General features: G+C 43.4%; 1 protein-coding gene and 2 pseudogenes across 1 annotated transcript; 2 read left to right on the top strand and 1 right to left on the bottom strand.

Annotated features, from left to right (window-relative positions):
• Window positions 1-16035, top strand: part of LOC136157574 (zinc finger protein 678-like) — a 322340-nt pseudogene that overhangs the window by 41123 nt on the left and 265182 nt on the right.
• Window positions 1-16035, bottom strand: part of LOC136157581 (zinc finger protein 724-like) — a 322253-nt pseudogene that overhangs the window by 39978 nt on the left and 266240 nt on the right.
• On the top strand, window positions 5707-7275 carry LOC136157575 (zinc finger protein 429-like). The gene is given in 1 exon segment (XM_065919418.1): window positions 5707-7275. A coding segment is annotated over 1 exon segment (1569 nt).

The following is a 16035-nucleotide window of genomic DNA, read 5'->3' on the forward strand; positions in this document are numbered from 1 at the left end:
GTTATTGGGTTGTGATTTGCTTGCTGTGTTTTGCTTGCTGTATTTTTGCCTTTAATGTGCTAAGATTGTGTTATAAAAACCATTGTCAATATAGTTAAAGATCCAGGGAAATAAGAACTTAGCCCTAGTGTGGTAACAATGAGATGGTTGTTAATTGTCAGCCAGGAGTACTAGGCAGAAGCTGCCTCCCTGAAGCCGCAGAGTCTGTATGGAGTAAACTTCTTAGATAAACACAACTGACAACTTTTGCAGAAAGATTAATTTTTGTATTAACAAGAATATAATTCTACTCTGTACTATCTCCCTATGACCCTGTTACCTTTCAGTTAAGGTCACCATAAAAACGGAAAATAGGTTTACAATCACCTGACCTGCATAAAATGTTAATAGCCCCAAGGCCAGAAGATAATGTACAAGACCCGCATAAACAAAGAAGTATGCAGAAAACACCCTGGTTTCATAAAGGACAAGCTGACGTAATGCTAAACTATCTTCCCCTTAGAAATGTACTAACTTAGGGTATAAAAGCTATGGTAAAAAATAAAGCATTGCCAGACTCTTCCAGACTCTCTGCACCCCCATCTGGTCATTCTGTCTCTCTCTCTCTTTCTCTCTCTCTCCCCCTCGCAGACTTGGCCCTATCAAGGCTAGTCTCACGTCTCTCTCTCTCGCCGACGCCGTTCATCCTGAGGGTACCCCCTGGATCCTGCCGAGGCTGGACCCCAGCACTCTAGTAATGTAATAAGTGATGAAAGAGGTTCGTCCCAAATGTAGTTTAGAAAACAGGAGAGGGTTGATACAAGAAAGACAAGTGAATGATGTTTAAAAAAAAAGTAGCAAAGTATTTAATCAAATCTAAATAAATATCAAAGAATGTATTGGAATTAATTCCATGTATCAAAGTAAGACAAAGGATTGTTCTAAATTTTCAATAGTTATATCATTTGCTTATTAAGGATAAGACAATGATAGTTCACTGGAATCTTGACGCATCTTTATCATATCAACCAAAGTCATGAATATTAGTTGACATGTTTGTGATAACGACATCTCTGATAACCCTAGAAAAGTATGTGAAAGGCTTCCCAGAAGAGTCATGTAGCTAGTTACATCTTGTTTATTAAATGATTAGCCTCTATTTTGTAACCACAGAAGTCACAATTCTCAGCTCATTGTATCAGAGCAATGAATATTGTTGTCTATGTTTGTAAATCTGTATTTTAATTAAGGTCACACAGTGGATTGTAAAAGGTTTTATTATGACTATGTGTGATATTCTTATATGTTAATTAATAAAATTGAATGGTTTTTGGTGATAAAGTTGATGTGTAATGAATGAAGTGTTAACCCACCACCAACATTAAACTCTCCCACCTTCCTTAAGGTTACGGGGGAGAGATTGTGACAATAAACTATTAGGTAGCACAGAGGATAACATCTGTAACAATTAGTTACCTCACTACCCTTAACCCTCAAACAATGTGATAATATATTTTCCATCAATTCTGCATGTACCTTCCCCTGCGCCCCGTAACTGCTGGGGCATGGTGACGGCTCTAACAAGAAGGATCCTACAGAGTGCTGCTGAGAGCTCCCCTGAACTGCTCCATGCTGTTGCTGCCTCAGCGTCTGTCTGGGGAGCAGGCAGCCTGCAGGTCCTTGAACTCACACCTGCCAGTCCTGTGAGCACCTGCTCTAGGTGACCCCCTTCCTTGAGACCAGCAGTCTTGCTGAACCCCCGGGTCTACTTCACAGGACCCCCTTCAGTGACACCCTCAGAGCTGACCAGAATCCTGCTCCTCTGGTTTGAATGGACCCATCCACACTCAGCCTGGGGAGCCCAGAGCACTTCACCCAGGGTCACTTAGAAAGGCCTGAACCCCAAGAATTGCAGCTTTCTCTGCCTGGTTCTAGCCTGACCTCCCTCAGAAATTCCCACCCTAAACCCTCCCCTCCTGAGAGGTCTCAGCTGTGCTGAGTGTGAGGGCTGAAGCCCAGGGCTCCTGAGTGTGGGTCTTGGGGGAGAAGCATCAGAACAAACAGGGAACTTGCTGAAGACTCATTTCACGGCCCCACCTCAGAACTGCAGATTCATAACTTCTTAGAGTGGGGACCTGACCTCGAGGGGTTCAATTCACTGAAATGGTTCAGGAAGAATCTGAACCATTGGCCAAGTGGTTTCCATCTGTTTCCCATCAGGGTCACGTGACCGGTGTTAGGAAATGACCTCCCCGGCGCCCTCCCCTGAGTTCTCTCTTGGGCCTGTGGGAGCCCCAGTGTGCTGTGTAGGAAGTGCTCCAGGGGTATCTAAGGGGGGCCCTTAGAAGGAGGAGACTCCTGGTCCATTTGTGAGAGCTGAGGCCCAGCGTCAGTCCGCGGAGAGGCAGCAAGTTCTGCTCTGCGTGGGCTTTAAAGGGGCAAGTCAGTGCAACCCACACACCCGTGTGAGCACAATTTGGGGGAATTTATATGAAGAAAGAAGAGTAGACGGCGACAACAACAACAATTTGATAGATTGGTCTCCACGGAGGAGCTGATTGTCCTGAATCTCGCCTGAGACGAAGGACAGGAGAGGTCGGCCTTTCTCGCTTTTCAAGGTCCTTCTGCCTGTGGGGGTGTTGGGAGCAGGCGAAGGAGCTGTGCTGGCACCTCTGGAGGTGTAATCTCACGATGCTGAGGTGATTCCTCCACAGTCGTGAAGCGAAAACGACCCAGGGCAGGAGGAAGAAGAGGAGGGAATGGCAGCTTCTCAGGGGAATGTCCTGATCCAGGTGAGAGGCTGTGTCTGCTTTTTCCTCCTTAAATGCCCTGGATTGAAAACATATACATCTTTAATTCTCTTTTTCTGATATTCTTGCCTGGCGAGGTGGTTTTCAACTATTAAATCCTATTTTTTCTTTTATTTTATGAGTCACAATCTGGCTCTTCTCTGTGCATGGGCCTCTTCTTTTCTGCCTCCAGGCTCCCTACAGGGCATGAAGCATTCCCAGTGGGAATGAACAGCTTTCAGTTTTTCAAAATATTCCCTTTTGGAAAGATCAACAAGGGAACGCTTTGATATGCAGAATTCCCCTTGGGATGGGGTGGGGTCGCAAAGAGTCAAACACGACTGAGCAACTCTTCAGTTCAGTGTAGTCGCTCAGTCGTGTCCAACTCTTTGCGACCCCGTGAATCACAGCACGCCAGGCCTCCCTGTCCATGACCAACTCTTGGAGTTTACTCTAACTCATGCCTATCTAGTCGTTGACACCATCCAGCCATCTCATCCTCTGTCATCCCCTTCTCCTCCTGCCCCCAATCTCTCCCAGCATCAGGGTCTTTTCCAATGAGTCAACTCTTCTCATAAGGTGGCCAAAGTATTGTAGTTTCAGCTTCAGCATCAGTCCTTCCAATGAACACCCAGGACTGATCTCCTTCAGCAGGGACTCCTTGCAGTCCAAGGGACTCTCAAGAGTCTTCTCCAATATCGTAGTTCAAAAGCATCAATTTTTGGGCGCTCAGCTTTCCTCACAGTCTAGAATTCCTTAGAGACTTTTGAAAAAAATCTGACTATTCTCTACATTGGTAAGAAAGGTCTATTGTTTAAATGTGCTATTAGGGGAGAACGGGGGAGGCATTTTTGGAGTAAAAATGCATAAAACTGAAATTTTCTCAAGATAAATTGAGATTTCCTTAATTTTGCCGAAAGTACCTGAGCAGAGACCATGTGTCTTCTCGAGTGTTTCTCTCACCTGACACCAGTTTATCCCATTACATCTGATGGTCACCGATTCGGGTGTTTTCTGCTAGATTCTCACACCATGAAGTTCCATTTTTTTCTGTTTATCTTTAATAAAATCTTGGAAAGACGTAGTGAGGGGGGTGCACAATCCAACACAGTTAAGGTGGAAACTCCATTTCCTCCTAGTATCTCTTTGCTGCTCATTGGCTCTGAAATATGAGCACTCAGCTGTGTTCAGGAGAGATACTGAGTTTTGTAAGGACAGGCTTTCATTAGTCAAGTCAGACACTTTCCCTTATGGGTTATTACAAATATTGAGAATAGTTCCCTGGGCTACACAGCAGTTCCTTCTTGGTTGTTTTTGTACATACTAGAGCGTATATGTTAAACACAAAGTCCTAATTCTGTTCATTTTTCTTTGTGTGTGTGTGTTCATTTTTCTAACGAGCAGGTTCCCTTGGAGAAAAGGAAGAATCCCAGCGCTAGGTGTGAATGAATGAAGCAGATGACACAGGTGAGGGGTCCAAAGACCACAGAGGAAGCCAGACTTGTTCAGGTGGTCTGGGGAGGCCTGCTTCACTAGAGTGAGAAGCCTGGGTTTATTTCTGTCAAAGAGGGACATGATCTTCCCCGTTCTTCTGCTCTTAAACCTCCGTGTGTTGTTCTTCAGCTCCAGTGGTTTTTCCCTCACTTTCACTGAGAGCCAAAACCTTCCTCCTGGTCTCTGGGGATCTGCATACTCTCGCTGCTTTGGGGGACCTAAGAAAAGCTGCTTACAGTTCTGACAAAGTCTGCCTTAAGGCCTTCCCAAATTCCTGACTCTGCCTCAAGTCAGAAACGTGTGAGGAGAGTTGTGGAGATGCTGGGATTAGTTGACAAAATTCCAGAAATACTGGGAGCAGATATATGCTTCCTGCTTTCCAGTTTCCAATGGAAACTTCAAACGTGACTCTGTACTGGAGTATAACCGATGAACAATGTTGTGGGCAGCAGAGTGACTCAGCCATCCATGTACATGTGTCCGTTCTCCCCCAGATTCCCCTCCCATCCAGGCAGCCACATGACATTGAGCAGAGTTCCCTCTGCAGTACAGCAGGAACTTGTTGGCTATCCATTTTAAATATAGTAGTATGTACATGGTGATCCTTTATGGAGAATTGATATTTATTTTTCTTGAAAGCTTGCTGAAATTTTCCAGTTAATTCATCTAATCGAGGGATTTTTTAAATTACTTTTTAACTCTTTACTAATAGTTTTAGGTGTGTTATAATTTTTTAATTCACTCATGCTAACATCTAAGGTGTTCTGTGTTTCTAAGAATTGAATCTTTCTTTGAGGTATTCAACTTTTTGGTATAGTATCTTTCATCGTAACCTGATAGAATGACTTTTTGTTCTATGTAACATGTACAGGGCCGTTGTTTTTACTTCTGATCTTACTTGCATCTCACCTCTTCTTAATCTAGCTAAGGGTTTGTCAGTATTGCATACAACTGTAAAGCATATTCACTCCAAGTACTAAGTGGGATCTCGGTTACTTGTTATCTTCCAGTGATATCTTCTCATGACACCCAGGGTTTGTTCCCAAAGAAGCCGTGCATAGGAGATTCATGTGTGAGGTGCTGGGAAGTTCTGAGAGCTCTCAGCTTGGAAATCTCTACTTAATGAAAGACTGGGAAAGTAAGGGGGCCTGTGAAGGGCAAAAAGATGTTGTTTTAGATGTAACCAAATCGGGACAATTATCCATGATGAAAACATGATTGCCAAAAGAAATTGAGGATGTGTGTCAAATTGGAAAAAATCCCATTTGAAGTCAATAAGTTCGGCAGAAAAATATGTTTTTGTAAGCAAGGACCCATATAATTAAAAAGAGATACATATTCTCTGATGTGAAATTTTGAAAACATGGAAAGTCACCTAGTCTATGCTATAAATAATCACTCAAACCAGCATGAACATAGGTTTGAATTAAACAGTCAGTCATACATGTCTGAAAGCCAGCGATTTGAAAATGAAGGAAGAAAATCTCACGATGATCAAGTTGAGAGATCCTTTAGTGAGGGCTCATTATTTTTCCAACAAGAAACATTTTCTCCCTATTCCAATATCTGTTATGTCGATAATAATGAGAGAGTCTTTATCTGGCCGCCGTCATTCAATGGGTGTCATAGTACAGATAATGCGGAACAACCTTCCCTGTGTAATCCAGCGAGTGAGGCCTTAAGCGAGAGCTCCATCTTCAGTTATTACAACAGTATTTATGATGGAGCCAGAATCTACCCATGCCTTGAACCTGGGAATCACTTTGACCAAGACTCAGGTCTCATGAATCATCAGAGAACTCAGTGTTTAGAGAACCATGATGAATGGGATGAATATAGAAATGTCTTCTATCAAAGCTCAAATCTTATTACAGATAGGAATATCCACACTGAAGAAAACAATTACAAATTTAGTGAATGTGGTCAAGTTTCTAACCAGTCACCACAACTTACTCAACATCCGAGTATTCATGCTACGGGGGACCACGGCAAGTGGAATAAATGTGGGAAAGTCTTTCCTCAATTATCAGATCTAAACGGACACAGGAAAACCCATACTGAAGGGAAACCTAACCAATGCACAGAATGTGGCAAAACCTTTAGCAAGCCCTCAAACTTTACTCGACATCTCAGAACTCATACTGCAGAGAAGACTTACAAATGTACAGAATGTGGCAAAGCCTTTACTCGGAATTCAAACCTTAATCAACATAGGCGAATCCACACTGGGGAAAAACCATATAAATGTCAGAATTGTGGGAAAGCCTTTAACCAAAGTATGGCACTTACTCGTCATCAGCGAATCCATACTGGGGAGAAGCCATACAAATGTCAGAATTGTGGGAAAGCCTTTAACAAAAGTACGACACTTATAGAACATCAGCGAATCCATACTGGGGAAAAACCATACAAGTGTAGAGAATGTGGCAAAGCTTTTAGCTATTGCTCAAATCTTAATCGACATCAGCGAATCCATACTGGGGAAAAACCATACAAGTGTCGAGAATGTGGCAAAGCTTTTAGCTATTGCTCAAATCTTAATCGACATCAGCAAATCCATACTGGGGAGAAGCCATATAAATGTCAGAATTGTGGGAAAGCTTTTAAGCAAAGTATGGCAGTTACTCAACATCAGCGAATCCATACTGGGGAGAAACCATCCAAGTGTTAAGAATGTGGCATAGCTTTTATCAGTTCCTCAAATCTTAATCGACATCAGAGAATTCATACTGGGGAGAAGCCTTATAAATGTACAGAATGTGGCAAAGCCTTTATCAGGCGTTCATATGTTATTCAACATCAGCGAATTCATACAGGAGAGAAGCCTTATAAATGTACAGAATGTGGCAAAGCCTTTAATCAGAGTTCAAACCTTAATAAACATAGGCGAATTCATACAAGAGAGAAGCCTTATAAATGTACAGAATGTGGCAAAGCCTTTAATCAGAGTTCAAACCTTAATAAACATAGGCGAATTCATACTGGGGAGAAACCATACAAATGTAAAGAATGAGGCAAAGCTTTTAACTGACACTCAAACCTTACTAGCCATAATATAATTCATACTGCCAAGTAGTCTTACAAATATAAATAATGTGACAGAGCCTTGAAGTGAACCGTCACCTCACTCAGCATCAGAGAGCGTGTGCTGGAGACAGACCCTACAAATGTAATAAGTGAGGAAACAGGTTTGTCCTAAGCATACACATCAGAAAATGCCAGAGGGTTCATCTTGGGAAGAACGTTTAATGCTGTGAGAAATGTACAAAACGAATTTAAAAACTCAGGTCTAAATAAATATCAGAGAATTCATCAAAGATAGCATTCAGTCAATAACGCTTTTCTGGTATTACTTTAAATCAGGATATTATAGAAAATAATCCATAGTTAAAACACTTAGAAAACTTATTTGTTACTTGGACCATAGGATCAAGGTGAGAGATGTTGGACAATATAATTATTATCATTGTATCCTTGTTCATATTGACATTATGTGAAAATAAAATTTAATATAACTCAACTTTCAAATTACTACAGGCTAGACCTTTGTTTCTAGTGTGTATGTGAACTCACATGCTTTTTTAAAAACTAATATTCTTGATCTTTGCTGTCTCAAAGTTAAACAAGACCCTTCTATATTAGGTGGAAACAATTTTTATCTACTTTTCTATGGACTATTAAGGATCTTGTAATGTGAAATGTATAGTGGAAGTCTAAATGAAGGTGATGACTATCATTGTTTAAAACATTCCTCTATGTCACCATTAGGTAAGTGTTCAGAGAATAATTCTTTGTATTAAAGTAAGAGAGTCTAAATTTTAAATAGTTGTGCCAATGGTTTTTTGTGGATATAAAGATGGCAGTTCACCGAAATCTTGATGTATGTTTCTAACTGCAATAACTAGAAGTCATGAATTTTAGTTGACATGGTAGGAATCAGGAAATCTTCACAGATACCCAAGAAAAATCTATGTAACCTTTTCCTGAAAGGTCATGTAATTAATGTACATCCTTGTTTACTAAATTTTGGCTCTCTCTGTTTTGTAAACCATAAATATCACATTTCTCTGACCATTGTATCAGAAGAACAAGAATGTTTCCAAATGCTTGTAATTTGTATTTGATCAAAGATTATAAACTTTGGAAAGTTTTATTTAGATTATGTGTGAACTTACTATATGTTAATTAATAAAAGTGAACGGCTTTTCATATATTAAACTTGATGTATAATTGATGAAGTGTTCTCATCAGTAACAAGTTTCCAGGTGGTTCAGTGGTAAAGAACCTGCCTGCCAATGCAGGAGACACAGGAGATGTAGGTTTGATCCCTGGGTCAGGAAGATCCCCTGGAGAAGGAAATGGCAACCCACTCCAATATTTTTGCCATGGGAAATCCCATTGACAGAGGAGGCTGGTGGGCTCCAGTGCATGGGGTTGCCAAGAGTCAGACACAACTGAGCATGTACACATGTATTCCACCACCAATGTTAACACTGATAGAAGCATTAACATCCCCCTGGGGTTTTTTTAAGTCGTCACTAACTGATGGTGAATACAAAGTATCTGTAACAGAGTAGGATGACATCTCATGGGGCTTCCCAGGTAGTGCTAGTGGTAAAGAATTTGTCTGCCAATGCCAGAGACATAAGAGACACTGGTTCGATCCCTGGTTCCGGAAGATCCCCTGGAGGAGGGCAGGGCAACCCATTCCAGTGTTCTTGCCTGGAGAATCCCATGCACAGAGAAGTCTGGCAGGCTACACTCCACGTGGTCACAAAGAGTTGGACACGTCTGAAGTGACTTAGGATGCACGTAGAATGACATCTCATGGTAACTCCTCTTTTTCTACTGGCCATAACCCACAAATAACTTGAGATCATGTTTTCCATAAATGGTACAGTGCATCATTTCCTCGTTTTTAACATCTGGGACATTATGATGCTTACAGTATGGATTGCATAGGAGTATTGGTGAGAGTTACTTACACTGACCATTATATTGCTGCCTTAGCATCATTTGTGTAGACTGGTGGCCTGCACGTGCCTTGCTTTGACACCAGTTATTCACATAAGCACACGTGCTAGATAACAGCCTGCAAATTCATAAGCAAATGTAAATTCCTCATAGGTCTTCCCTAGCAGCCCTTATAACCAGCTGTCCTCCTAAATCCCAGGTCCTTCTATTTTGATTTACCCATTCATTTATTTCCGGCTACGCTGGGTCTCTGTTGCTATGCGGGCTTTTCTCTAGGTGTGGTGCACGGGTTTCTAACTGCGGGGGCTTCTCTCGTGCAGCGCGGGCTCCAGGGCACACACTTCAGTAGTTGCAGCTCCAGGGCTCCAGAGCACAGGCTCAGTACTTGTGGGCACGGGCTTAGCTGCACCGCGGCCCGTGGGATCTTAATGGTCGGGCATGGAACCCGTGTCCCCTGCGTTGGCAGGAGGATTCTTAGCCACAAGAAAAGTCATTAATTCTCGGTGAGGATGCTTCAAGTTCTCCAGGCAGCCTTGATGCACAGAGACACCTGAGAAGAGGCTCTGGGACATGAGGGAGAAGCATTCTAAAGCTCTGATCTTGACCATCATCAGAATAAAAAGGGAAAAATTTAGCAGTTTAAAACCACCTCAATAGGCAACATCAGAAGTAGAGAATGAAAGGTTTATAAACTGTTAATGCAGGGCATTTCCGGAGGAAAAGCAGACGTAGCCTCTGACCCAGGACTGACGTTTACCCGAGGAGCTGCCATTTCCTCCTCTTTTCCTCCTGCCCTGGGTCGTTTTCTCCTCAAGGTCATGGGGAAGAATCACTCAGCGTCCTGAGATTACACCTTCCAAGGCGTCAGCAGGGCGCCTTCGCCTGCTCCCCACACGCAAACGGGCAGGAGCTTGACAAGCCGAGAAGGCCCACCTCTCATGTCCTTGTCTCAGGAGAGATCAGGACGATCAGCTCCTCCCGGAGACGCACCGTCAGGCTCTCCTTTGTGTCCACACGCGTTCGCTCCCCGGATTCCGCCAGCGCGGGACCGGTGAGCGGCACCGGCGTCCGCCTCCCGACCCCGGCCCGGCAGACCCCGCCGCCCCTCCGGGCCTGAAGCTGGCGCTGAGCCCTCGCAGACGCGCCGAAGCCCCGCGTTCAGCCCGGGCCGCGCCGGGAGCCGGAAGACGAGCAGCGCGGCTGCACCCCGGGAGCAGGGGCCGGAGTTTGCGAGGAGGGGCCTCCTGGGCCCCCAGATGAGAACCGCTCCCTGAAGATGTTCTCTGCAGCCTTAAAGTGGATACGAAGCCTCCGCAGTCTAAGAAGTGGTGAGTTGGCCGGTTTGAGGGGAAGCCGTGAGCCGGCACGTTGAACAAGCCCTGTGGGTGCTGACGCGGCTCCTGTCACACCCGTCTTCCGTGGCTCTGAGCCGGAGCCATCGCACACAGCACCCCTGGGAGCCCTGAGCCGGCGAGGGCGCGGGGCTGGAACCTCTGAGAACGTCGGCTCCGTCCGCCTGATGCCCGGGAGGGGCTCCTCCTGGGGGCGGCCCTCCGTGGCCGCGAGCTGCGCTTGGGGAAGGGGAGGCGGAGGCGAGTGGAGGACAAAGTCTTGGCGGGGTGAGGCTTGCTCTCCCAGATCTTCCAAAGTTACCCCGAGTCCCGGGCCCTGTCTCCCCCTCCCCTCCCTGGGGCCGCTTGCTTCCGTGCTCAGTAGCTCAGCGGTGTCCGCTCTTCTGCGACCCCGTGGACGAGAGCCCTCCAGGCTCCTCTGCCCTTGTGGTTTCCCAGCAGGAATACTGGCTTGGGTTGTCAGTCCCTTCAGGGGATCTTCCTGACCCAGGGATCGAACCATCGTCTCCTGGGTCTCCTACATGACAGGCGGATTCTTTACCACTGAGCCACCTGGGAAGACCCCTGGGGCCACAGGCATTCCCAAAATGATTTGCGTTGTGACCACCTATCCGTAGGTGAGGGGGCCTCCATCTTCAGAGACCCGGGGACGCCAAGGTATTTACATCACAGCTTTCTCTGAAAATGAACCAAAGGCAGTCACGGAGGATGGATTAAAATGGGACGGGACCAAAGCCTTTGGACATGATGCCGTAAATGTGTATTTGATCATACACAAAGGAAGTAGTGATCAATATTAAGTGATAAGGCACATTGTAACTGAATTTGAAGATGAGAGTTTTTTTGGTGTTGCTGCCCTATTGTATGTGTGTTTCTACATTTTAAGAATTGTTTGGGGGATTTCCCTGGTGGGGCAACGGTTAAGAATCTGCCTTGCAATGCAGAGGACGTGGGTTTCATCCCTGGTCAGGGAACTAGGATCTCACTTGCCACAGGGCAACTAAGTCCATGCTTCCACAACTAGGACCTGACTCAATCAAATAAATAAATACTAAAAAAAAAAAAAAAAAAAAAAGAATTATGTGGCTATAGTTTGTTCTCTCCCTACTGTTTACCTGATATTTTATCACATCTATAAAGTGCGTTAATTGAGGTAAAAATAAAACAAGGGAAACATATCCATTCTCTAAATATTATTTGAGAGCATTAAATCTTTTTAAAAAGATCCTATGAAGTGTGCATGCCCCAATAACAATGTACTTTTTAAAGTTTAAAGATTATTTTTAGAGAAGGTTTAGTTTCACAGCAAAATTCAGAGAAAGGTACAGAAATTTTCATATGCTTCTTATTCCCACATACATATAACCTCCTTCTTTATCATCCTCCTCCACCATAGGGGTACTTCTGTTACCACTGATGAATCTATAGTGACATCATAAGTATTTAGGGTCCATAGTTTACCTTATAGTTCACTTTTAGGGTTGTACAGTTTGTGACACTGGAGAAACATATAGTGACATGAATCCATTTTTTATAAGCTTTGAATTGATTAATAATCAAACTTGATAAGTTTTCCATTTATTTTTGTTTACTTTTTTTTTTTAAAAGGAAACTCCATACTGTTCTCCACTTTGACTGTACCAGTGTACATTCTTTCTAACAGTGACGTTCCCACCAAGGAGGGTTCTCTTTTCTCCAGACCCTCTTTAGCACTATTATTTGTAGACTTTTTTGATGATGGGCATTCTATTGTAAGGTGATATCTCACTGCAGTTTCGATTTGCATTTCTCTAATAATTAGTGATCATCTAGTGACAAGGGGGTGAGAGTCTCCAAGAGTTAAAACTAACTTTATCTGTAACAAAGATGTACATTTGGTTGTCAGGGAATTCTCCCGCCCTTGGAACCAGCATGGGAGTACTAGCTCAAAAAGGAGTAATTGAAGTAGTTCTGGTTCTTTTAGGGTTTGTTTTTTTCTTTTTTCTCAGCTTGCTTCTGGGTTTAATTACCTTTGGTTACCTTTCAGACAATGGAGAAGGAAATGGCAACCCACTCCAGTATTCTTGCCTGGAGAATCCCGTGGACAGGGGAGCCTGGTGGGCTGCAGTCCATGGGGTCACACAGAGTCAGACACGACTGAAGTGACTTAGCATGTTTGCATGCAATAATTAGTGATGTTGAGCATCTTTTCATGTGCCTCTTGGCCATCTGTATGTCTTCTTTGGAGAAATGTCTGTTTAGGTCTTCTGCCCATTTTTGATTGCATTTTTTGGATACTCAGTTACATGAATGATTTGTAAGTTTTGGAGACTAATTCCTTGTCAGTCACAAACATTTCCTCCCATTCCGTGGGCTTTTTGTTTTATTTGTGGTTTCCTTTGAGTTAAATTTGGTCCAACTTGTTTGCTTTTGCTTTTACTTCCATTGCTGTAGTAGATGGATTGAAAAAGATGTTGCTGAGATTTATGTCAAATAATGTTCTGCCTATGTTTTCCTCTAAGGATTTTATAGTATCCAGACTTAAAAATAAGGAAACCAAACACCCGTCTCAGTGTACCTGTCAATACTTCCAAGTTTAATGGCACACGGAGCTCAAGGGACTGAATATTTCTTGAGACACCTGGCACCCATTTTATTGACTGTTCTTTTAGAATTCAAATTCTTTGAATTAAAAAATTGACTGTAAAAAAAAAAAAGTTTTCCACAAATCATTTTCACTGTCCAGAAAATCCTCTAGACACAGAATATTCATAGCCCCACCTCTGCTAATCCTTGGATGACACTGAAATTTTTAATATTAATTTTTACTAGAGTATAGTTGCTTTATAAAGTTTTGTTAGTCTCTACTGCACAGAAAAATAAATCAGTCATACACATACATATACCCGCTCCGTTTTGGGCTTCTTTCAGACTCAGGTCAGCACAGAGCACTGAGCATTGAGTACTCTGTGCTATAGAGCACATTCTCATCAGTTATCTATTTTATACATAGCATCAAGAGTGTATAGGTGTCAATCCCAATCTGCCAATTCATCCCCCTCACCCCTTTCCCCCCCTTGGTGTCCATACATTTCCTCTCTATGTCTTTCTGTCTTCTACTTTGAAAATAGGATCATCTACAACTTTTTTCTAGACTCCACATACATGTGTTGATATACGATATTTTTCTTTTTTTTTTTTACTTACTTTAAACTCAACATTCAAAAAACCAAGATTATGACACACACTCCCATCACTTCACAGCAAATTGATGGGGGGAAAGCGGAAACAGTGATGACAGACTGGCGCGGAGAGGAGAGTGACCTGGGCATCCCGGCAGAGAAAGCTTTACTGCGGGAAGAGAGAAGTGGCTGCCTTTTGAGAGAAGCCAGTGTGCTCCCTTTACAGCCATTCCTTCTTATACCTTGTCGATGGGGAACTGTGTCCCGAAGGGAGGGGCCCTTAGTGTATCTCTAGCCTGCAGCCGGGGTCTTGTTACTAGAGAGTCAAAGGGGTCTCACCGTCCGGGGGTCCCGTAGTCTTGAGAAACTGGCAAGTCTTGAGAAACTGGTAAAACAGGACATCAGCAGGAAAAAACAGGATATCACTTTAAGAAAAGAACAGGATGCCCACGAGGGCAATTTGGTCACTGTGACTTCATCCCGTTTGTCAGGTCACCAAAATGGACCATTAAAACTATACACTATGAGCCCCCTTTGAACCCTAGTAGGAGACAGTTCTTGGGCTCGAAAACCACTGTGGATGGTGACTTCAGCCACAAAATTAAAAGACGCTTGCTCCGTGGAAGAAAAGCTATGACCAACCTAGACAGCATATTGAATAGCAGAGACATTACTTTGCCAACAAACGTCTGTCTAGTCAAGGCTATGGTTTTTCCAGTAGTCATGTATGGATGTGAGAGTTGGACCATAAAAAAGGCTGAGCGCTGAACAACTGATGCTTTCAAACTGTGGTGGTAGAAAGGACTCTTAACAGTCCCTTGGACAGCAAGGAGATCAAACCAGTCAGTCCTAGAGGAAATCAACCCTGAATATTCACTGGAAGGACTGATGCTGAAGCTAAAGCTCTAATGCTTAGGCCACCTGATATAAAGAGCTGACTCATTGGAAAAGACCCTGATGCTGGGAAAGATTGACGGCAGGAGGAGAAGCGGGTGGCAGAGGATGACATGGCTAGATATCATCACCGATTCAATGGACATGAATTTGAGCAAACTCCTGGGGATAGTAAAGGACAGGGGAGCCTGGTGTGCTGCAGTCCATGGGGTCGCAAAGAGTTGGACACAACTTGGTGACTGAACAACATAAGCTTAGGTGATTATTTCATCTTTATCCAAGAAAAGGAGAGCCTGAGTACTCTGCAACCATGACTCCTGAGAATGTAGGGGCTTACAGCTGGGAAGTATGCAGTAATGGGTGCAGCAGAAGTCACCAGTCACCAGCTGGGATTGTTAAAAAGAGCCCAACAAAAGCGAAACATGGAGGAGACACTGTACAAAGACACAAAGATGCTCACCAGGACCAGGATGCTCTAGGGAGCTCTAGATTCGGGGAGGACCTTGCAGAGATGCTGGCCCTGTGAATATATTGCACCCTTTGCTTGGGCCTGGACAAGATGAAAACCATGGAGCTGCTAAACCAGATCGTGAGAGCAGACATGACACAGCAGGAAGTAAAAACCATCCTACACTCAGTAAAACTTTGATTCTATTATGAATCACACCATAACACAATCCCAAATCTTTCTTCTTTGTGATGTTTCTGTTACTCCAATGATCTTCCACATACCTAGTAAATAGAATATTTATCAGCATGTGCACAACCCAGCAGAGAAAATAGCAGATCCAGTGTACTTGGGAGCTTTCATTTTAAGCTGCCCCTACCTGGAGTTCCTGGGACAGATGGTGATGGCCTGGCAGACACTCAAGACACAGGTGCTACCAACGGACCCTCCCTTGGCCAATCTGTGGATATAGTAAACAATTTTGCATTCAGTATCATTGAGAAAATATTTCCACCCAAACACCTCCATTGTCCTTGGGGTTCCTGTAGACAGCATGACCAAGGAGTGGGGTATAAGCAGATACTCAATGATCAGATCTGTGGATCTTAGCCTGCACCCAGCAAAGTGAAGGAAGAGATAATGGTATAGAAGAGAGAAATTTCCCAGGATTCCAAATACATTCTTGGATAAGAAGATCAATTCTACTGCAAAATCTCTGATGGCCATCCTTCCAGTTCTCTGTGAAAAATATTTGCCTTCTGAGCTAGTTTCTTGCATAGAAAAATGAGGCATGGGCCACATGTGTTACACCAAGTGAGATTTAAACTTGTCCACTTTTTATTCATTTCCACAAAGATATATTACCTTCTTGTTTTTATTTTACTAAGAGATTTCCAAGATTTTAACATACAAATTTTCAAGAGCTCTTATATATATCATATGAT

This window comes from Muntiacus reevesi, chromosome 2 (assembly GCF_963930625.1).
Source record: "Muntiacus reevesi chromosome 2, mMunRee1.1, whole genome shotgun sequence".
NCBI classification, from domain to species: domain Eukaryota; kingdom Metazoa; phylum Chordata; class Mammalia; order Artiodactyla; family Cervidae; genus Muntiacus; species Muntiacus reevesi.